At 27.1% G+C, this 10,697-nt stretch overlaps 1 protein-coding gene across 1 annotated transcript; it reads right to left on the reverse strand.

Annotated features, from left to right (window-relative positions):
* Positions 1-8,701: 8,701 nt before the first annotated feature.
* On the reverse strand, positions 8,702-10,625 carry LOC125028793 (formin-like protein 20). Its single transcript, XM_047618279.1, has 3 exons — positions 10,578-10,625; positions 9,028-9,265; positions 8,702-8,898 (listed from the first exon to the last, which is right to left on the reverse strand). The coding sequence occupies exons 1-3, from the start codon at positions 10,623-10,625 to the stop codon at positions 8,702-8,704; spliced, it is 483 nt and encodes a 160-aa protein (XP_047474235.1).
* Positions 10,626-10,697: the final 72 nt, after the last annotated feature.

Raw genomic sequence — 10,697 nt, forward strand, 5'->3', positions numbered from 1 at the left:
AAACGGTAAGGTGTACCACTTAAACAAATAAGGGATACACTAGTTTAAAACAATGCTACACGAAGCAAAATAAATATATAATATTGTATGTGCCATTCACACACAAGTATTATTTTTGTCGAGATTTTCGCACAGGTCTTTGTTTTGCTGTTGCTGGAACCTATAATATATATATATATATATATATATATATATATATATTTATTTATTTATTATTATTTTTTTTAGTTTAGTCCTTTATTTACCACCCTGGCTAACTGCACAGGCGTGGGCAAGCTGTGGTATATTTAATGCATGGTCATAACATTACATAGTGGTATTATATAGAATTTTAGCCTATAACATTGTTATGAGTACTTTATCAGTTTAAGGAAAGGAACAATTGCACAGTCCTTTATCCACTCATCTGCCACGCCGGCATATAGCTTGGGCGTGGAAAAGCATTAATACATTTGATATGCGGTTATGTGATACTACATTCCAAATTTAGGATACAACATAAGTATATCGTCTAAGACATCAGATGATATGAAGAAGTTACATAGTTCTCGGTACCTCACGCTAGGTGGTCTGAAAGGCTGTAACACATGGCACTCTGATATATAATGTACAAGTGTTCGCTTATATTCTTCATTACACAGTTTACACTTAGTTACTTCGACATTACAAACTGTACTGACCTGCCAATACAATCTATACCGAAGCCTGATTCTTGCAGTCACATCACACTGTCTTGTTCTTGTTTTATATAAACCATAGATGAATGAATCTTGCCTAAACCGGTCATAGTGCTTTATGCTACAACTTTCAGGGCGTTGAGAATTAATCACCTCAGTCAAGTCCTCTCTGAAGGAAGCTTTAATGATGTAAAAAATCCTAGAAAGAGGTATCCCAAGACCTCTATCCACACTTTGTTTGTTAAGTTAAGTTAAGTAAGTTTACTTATCACCCTGGCTTTCTGCTCAGGCGTGTGCAATCATGATTACAGTTTTATATACATCTGACACAGTACAGTAGTCTGTGACTACTGTAATACATATATATATATATATATATATATATATATATATATATATATTGTTAGCGCGCCTAACCGCGGGTGATTAGGAAGGGCATCCAATCAGGCAAGGGTGACACTGCCATATCACCTCTCAGTAGCGAATTGAGGCCTATGTCCTGCAGTGGAATGAATGGCTGTTAAAAGAAAGAATATATATATATATATATATATTGTATATGTATACTTCAGCATCTTTATTTATTGACTAACGCTCTTCAGAATGTTCTTAAATGTCAATCAACATGCGCTGATGAGAAACGTGTAGAAATTAGTAATCAGATGCTATAGTTAACATTATATCTCCTTTATCATTTGAGTTCTGCCTTAGTACTATGCTGTTAAGTCGAATAATGTCCTCAGCAAATGAAGAGAGACCTCGTCCCGCTCTGCTGACCTGACGCGCGCCCTTAAAGGCCCGCGATGCCCGTCCCAGCGCATTCCTCGCTCGCACGCCCCCAGCGCCGCGCCATGGATATGGGAACGCTTCACGAGTCCTCGTTCACGGTGTTCGAGAAGCGTCCGAACCAAAGTCGCGTCCGCGTTCTGCACTTGCTCAGCAGCACGCAGACGAAGGTGATGCTGGCGAGGGCCGCCCGCGAGCACCTCCTCTCGCAGCTGCGGGAGCGAGAGGACCGCTACTGTGCCTTGTTCGAGGCCGGCCGAGCTCCTGCCGCGGCGTCTGTGGTGGCGCCCATGGCGAGCCTGCAGACGATGCTGCATCTGGTGGAGCGCTACGTCCTGCTGCTGCTGCGGGACTGCCTCCGCATGGAGAGCTGTCTGCGGGGCCCCATCGAGGACGTCCACTGGCGCACGTGGCGTTCCTCCGTCAGGGACCTGGCCGAGCGGGCGCCCAACATCCACGACTACTTCCTGTGGGAGCTGTCCCACGACCCCGCCGGGCCCGCGGGAACCAGCCAAGACTTCACTGACCACCTCATTCTGTCGAGAACTTCCCAATAAATTTCTTAATAAGCATATAAACTGTTTAGAAGATCACATATATAATTGTCGCGATAGTGGGTACAGCACTGGGCTCCGACCCTCGTGCTTCTGAGTTCCATTCCCCGCCACGGCAGTTGTGAAAAATGCCTGCACTCCGACTCTTGGCTCGAGCCTAATCTCACGTCGAGGAAACGATATATCGCTTTGAGAAGTCAAACGCAGGTGTTGTAGGGGAGGTCACCGCCGTGGCCTTTAGAAAGATTAGAAAGGGCATCCATCAGGCAAGGGTGGCATTGCCAAATAACCTTTCAATAATAAATTGGGAGAGGCCTAGATCCTGCAGTGGAATTAATGTACACATATATACACACACACACACACACACATATATATATATATATATATATATATATGAGCATACATATATATATATATATATATATATATATATATATATGAGCATACATATATATATATATATATATATATATGAGCATACATATATATATATATATATATATATATATATGAGCATACATATATATATATATATATATATATATATATATATATATATAGAGCATACATATATATATATATATATATATATATGAGCATACATATATATATATATATATATATATATATATATATACATTAATTGATATTCATATGTACATATTTCTAACTCTTCACGAAGTCCATTTCGTCTAAAGAGAAACTCGTGAAGAGCATAACGTTAATGCTTTTGTTTTTATATATTCATATATATGCTGTATATATGGATATATATAAATATTTTTACATATGTATGTAACTATATGTATATATATTCAATATATACACATGCACATATGTATAAACATGTGTACATGTAGTATATACATATATGTATACATGTACATGTATAAATACATTTATATGTTATAAATAGATATAAATTTCTTAATAAGCATATAATCTATTTAGAAGACCACATATATAATTGTCGCGATATGCATGAAAACATAAATATTTATATATATATATATATATATATATATATATATATATATACACGTTCACATGTATATACATATGCATATATATATATATATGAGTATATGTATACATATATATGTGTATATATACATATATATATGAGTATATGTATACATATATATATATGAATACATATATGTGTATATATACACATATATATATGAATATATGTATACATATATGTGTATATATACACATATATATATGAATATATGTATACATATATGTGTATATATACACATATAAATATGAATATATGTATACATACATATGTGTATATATACACATATATATGAATATATGTATACATATATATGTGTATATATACATATATATATAAATATATGTATACATATATATGTGTATATATACATATATATAAATATATGTATACATATATGTGTATATATACACATATATATATGAATATATGAATGCATATATATGTGTATATATACACATATATATATGAATATATGTATACATATATATATGAATATATGTATACATATATATGTGAATATATTTATAAATATATATATGAATATATGTATATATATGAATATATGTATACATATATATGAATATATGTATACATATATATATGAATATATGTATACATATATATGAATATATGTATACATATATATGAATATATGTATACATATATATATATATATGAATATATGTATAGATATATATATGTATACATATATATATGTATGCATATATATATGTATACATATATATATGAATATATGTATACATATATATGAATATATGTATACATATATATATGAATTTATGTATACATATACATATGAATATATGTATATATATGAATATATGTATACATATACATAGATAAGAATATATGTATACATATATATAGATATGAATATATATATATACATATATATATATGAATATATGGTTACATATATATATGAATATATGTATACATATATATGAATATATGTATACATATATATATGAATATATATATACATATATATATGAATATATGTATACATATATATGAATATATGTATACATATATATATATGAATATATATATATGAATATATGTATACATATATATGAATATATGTATACATATATATATGAATATATGTATACATATATGTGTGTCTATATACACATATATATGAGTATATGTATACATATATATATGAATATATGTATACATATATATGAATATATGTATACATATATATATATGAATATATGTATACATATATATATGAATATATGTATACATATATATATATGAATATATGTATACAAATATATGTGTATATATACACACACATATATATATATATATGAATATATGTATACATATATATATATATGAATATATGTATACATATATATATGAATATATGTATACAAATATATGTGTATATATACACACACATATATATATATATGAATATATGTATACATATGTATATGTATATATACATATATGTATGCATATATATATGTATACATATATATATGAATATATGTATACATATATGAATATGTATACATATATATATGAATTTATGTATACATATACATATGAATATATGTATATATATGAATATATGTATACATATACATAGATAAGAATATATGTATACATATATATAGATATGAATATATATATATACATATATATATGAATATATGGTTACATATATATATGAATATATGTATACATATATATGAATATATGTATACATATATATATGAATATATATATACATATATATATGAATATATGTATACATATATATGAATATATGTATACATATATATATGAATATATATATATGAATATATGTATACATATATATGAATATATGTATACATATATGTGTGTCTATATACACATATATATGAGTATATGTATACATATATATATGAATATATGTATACATATATATGAATATATGTATACATATATATATATATGAATATATGTATACATATATATGTGAATATATGTATACATATATATATATGAATATATGTATACAAATATATGTGTATATATACACACACATATATATATATGAATATATGTATACATATATATATATGAATATATGTATACATATATATATGAATATATGTATACAAATATATGTGTATATATACACACACATATATATATATATGAATATATGTATACATATGTATATGTATATATACACATATATATATGAATATATGTATACATATATATATGAATATATGTATACAAATATATGTGTATATATACACACACACATATATATATATATGAATATATGTATACATATGTATATGTATATATACACATATATATATGAATATATGTATACATATATATATATATATACGAATATATGTATTCATATATATATATATGAATATATGTATACATATATGTGTATATATACACATATATATATGAATATATGTATACATATATATGTGTATATACACACATATATATATGAATATATGTATACATATATATGTGTATATACACACATATATATATGAATATATGTATACATATATATGTGTATATACATACATATATATATGAATATATGTATACATATATATGTGTATATACACATATATATATGAATATATGTATACATATATATGTGTATATACACACATATATATGAATATATGTATACATATATATGTGTATATACACATATATATATGAATATATGTATACATATATATGTGTATATACACACATATATATATGAATATATGTATACATATATATGTGTATATACACACATATATATATAAATATATGTATGCATATATATGTGTATATACACACATATATATATATGAATATATGTATACATATATATGTGTATATACACATATATATGAATATATGTATACATATATATGTGTATATATACACATATTTTTATGAATATATGTATACATATATATGTGTATATACACACAAATATATATGAATATATGTATACATCTATATGTGTATATACACACATAAATATATGAATATATGTATACATCTATATATGTATATACACACATATATATATATGAATATATGTATACATATATATATATATATATATATATATACATATACACACACATATATATATGAATATATGAATATATATATATGTGTATATATACACACATATATATATGAATATATGAATATATATATATGTGTATATATACACACATATATATATGAATATATGAATATATATATAAGTGTATATATACACACATATATATATATGAATATATGAATACATATATATGTGTATATACACACATATGAATATCTGTATACATATATATATATGAATATCTGTATACATATATATATATATATATATATATATATGAATATCTGTATACATATATATATGAATATCTGTATACATATATATATGAATATCTGTATACATATATATATATATATGAATATCTGTATACATATACTTCTATGAATATCTGTATAAATATATATTTATGAATATCTGTATACATATATATTTATGAATATCTGTATACATATATATTTATGAATATCTGTATACATATATATTTATGAATATCTGTATACATATATATTTATGAATATCTGTATACATATATATTTATGAATATCTGTATACATATATATTTATGAATATCTGTATACATATATATTTATGAATATCTGTATACATATATATTTATGAATATCTGTGTACATATATATTTATGAATATCTGTATACATATATATTTATGAATATCTGTATACATATATATTTATGAATATCTGTATACATATATATTTATGAATATCTGTATACATATATATATATGAATATCTGTATACATATTTAACCCAATGCCGTCGGGGAAAATGAACAAAAAATGGGGAAAATGCTGTGCCCATTTTCTATATTTTTTTGTGAAATGTCTGCTCATAGATGGCTCTGCTAGTGCTTAGCCACAAAGGAGTCAATTAGTAGACCTTGTGACCATACGTGATGGATATCGATGGTGTTATTTTTATTATAAACATTATAATTATTATAATGTTTTTTTAAATTTAGTAACAGCAAAATAAGATAATGTAAAATATTTCGTAAATCAAAGAAAAGGGTGAACGGGCGAGACGGGCAGTACTCCTAACTGGCTCATTGGTGACTTAGTACAAGTATAGCCATCCATGTGTAAACACAATCAAACAATTACTAACAGTGGGCAAAGCACGTGTCTACCCGTCGTATCCGTCGGCAAGGGGATATTTATGAATATCTGTATACATATATATTTATGAATATATGTATACATATATATTTATGAATATATGTATACATATATATTTATGAATATATGTATACATATATATATGAATATCTGTATACATATATATTTATGAATATATGTATACATATATATTTATGAATATATGTATACATATATATATGAATATATGTATACATATATATATGAATATCTGTATACATATATATATGAATATATATATACATATATATTATGAATATAGTAACATATAATATGAATATTGTATACATATATATGAATATCTGTATACATATATATATGAATATATTATACAATATAGTATATAGAAATATTATGAATTTATTATATGAATATTGTATACATATATATATGAATATCTGTATACAATATATGATATGTATACATATATATATAATGAATATGTATACATATATGATATGATAATATGAGTATAAATATATATGAATATATGTATACATATATATATGAATATATGTTAACATATATATATATGAATATATGTATACAATATATATAATATATGTAAATAATATGATATATGTATACATATATATGAATATATGTATACATATATATATGAATATATGTATACATATATATATGAATATATGTAAAAAATTTTAAATTATTTTAAAAATAAATAAAGCATACAAATATATATGAATAAGTAAACATATAAATAAAAATTTTAAATGATAAAATATATATATGAATATATGCATAAAAAAATATATTTTAAAATTTTTAAAAAAAAAAATGCATACATGGGGTTTGGGGGGGAAAAATTTGCATAAAATATATTAAATATAAGGGGGTTATGTAAAACATATATATATGAATATATTATACATATATATATGAATTTATGTAAAAAATTAAAATTTTAAAAATGAATATATTATACATAAAAAATATATGAACATAGTAAAAATTTAAAGGGGTTTAATTGGGCCCAAACATATAAATAATGAATAAGGGGGTATACCATTTATTTTAATAATGTATACAATTTTAAAAAGGGGGGAAAAAAAAGGGGTTAAAAACAATAAAATTTTAAGGGGAATATATGTATCCCAATAAATATGAAAAAATTTTAAAACCTATATAAGGGAAAAATGTATACATATATAAAGGGGAAATATGAAACCCAAAAAATGTATAAACCATAAATTTTAATATATGAATAACATGTTTATTCAATCTCCCATATCCCGTAAGACATAGGAAAACCAAATTTCAAAAGTAGGATCATTTTAAATTAAATCGTATGTATATGGGCTGATCACTGGCATCTCTAAAAAGGCATTTGGCCCCCACCAGAGGCTCCCCGCCCTCCTCCTCCGGGCCCATCAGGGACGTCTGCCACGGGAAGTGGCCCATGCACGTTGGGCGTCTGCTGGTTGAGGCGCTTTACGGACACGCACCAGGCCTGCCAGTGCGACCCGTCCGGGGGGCCGCTGAGGCAGCCCCCCCGGGGGGGCGGCGGGCTCCCTGGTGGGGCACAGGGCTTTAGCGCTCCGGGGGCAGGGGGTTTTGGGGTGGGGGGGGGGGAGGGGGGGGATGGGGGGGCCCCAGGCCCTTCGTGATCCAAGGGGGGCCCGGGCCCTCCAGCGCCCAAACAGGTGGGTAGTCCCCCGCCATCTGCAGCCCCCTTCGGAGGTGGTGGGGCCCCCGCCCCGGCCCGGGCCAGGATCTTGTATTTGGGCGGGGGGGCCAGGCAGCTGTAAAGCGCCAGCACCGGTTGGTTTTGGGGCCGCCTCGCGAACACGGGAAGCGGGATCCGTCCAGGGTGCCCGCCCAGGGCCCGCGAGGGGGCGGGGGCCCCGGGGGCCCCCCCTTTTAAAAGGCCAAAGGCCCGCTTTCAGGTCGGCGGGGAATGGGGGCGGGGACCCCCTTTTCGGGGGCAAAAGGGGGGGGTCGCTGGGGGGGGGGGTTTGGGGCGGGGGGGGTAATTGGTTTTTTTTGGGAAGGGGCCAACCTTTTAAAGGGGGCCTAATTTAGGACATATGGATAATAGTATATTTGGTCAATAAATCATAAAGGGCTATTAGAAAAAAACCTTTTGGGGGGAAAAAGAAAAAAACTTTTTAATGCCTTAAATGCGGGGGGGTTTAAAAGGGAAGTAAGGGATGGGCACCCAAAAATTTCTTATAAATCATAAACACAGAACGGCGCAGACAACTAATGATAATAGCCTTACTATTTGTTTCAGTAGCTATACTAATAACACCGATACTGTAGAAATATAACAACTATGACGAAACACAATTAGACCAAGATGAACTAATTGACACGTCATTACGTAATTATCCACACACACACACACACATATATATATATATGCATATATATACATATATATGTATATATATGTATATATATGTATATATATGTATATATATGTATATATATGTATATATATACATATATCTATGTATGTATGTATATATATATATGTATATATATACATATATATATACATATATGTGTATATATATACATATATATGTATATATATACATATATATATGCATATATCTATGTATGTATGTATATATATATGTATATATACATATATATATACATATATGTGTATATATATACATATATATGTATATATATACATATATATATGCATATATATACATATGTATGTATATATATGTATATATATACATATATATATGTATATATATACATACATATATGTATATATATACATATATATGTATATATATACATATATATATGTATATATATACATATATATATGTATATATATACATATATATATGTATATATATACATATATATATGTATATATATACATATATATATGTATATATATATATGCATATATATATACACATATATATATGCATATATATACATATATATGTATATATATACATATATGTGTATATATATATACATATAAATATATGTGTATATATATACATATAAATATATGTGTATATATATACACATATATATGTATATATACACATATATATGTATATATACACATATATATGTATATATACACATATATATGTATATGTAAACATATATATATATGTATATATATATAGGAATATACGTATCCATGATCTTATGTACACGTACATATTCTAAAGCGATTCCAAATACATCACACACAATTTATTTACAGTGAAGTCCTCAACAGAATAAGATGAAAGGTTATTCTCAAAACGCATCTACATTTGATATCTGAAGACTAATGTAGAATCATTTAAGGTTTTCTCAAATGCTTAAAATGACGGCCTTCC

This window comes from Penaeus chinensis, chromosome 9 (assembly GCF_019202785.1).
Source record: "Penaeus chinensis breed Huanghai No. 1 chromosome 9, ASM1920278v2, whole genome shotgun sequence".
In the NCBI taxonomy this organism is placed as follows: Eukaryota; Metazoa; Arthropoda; class Malacostraca; order Decapoda; family Penaeidae; genus Penaeus; species Penaeus chinensis.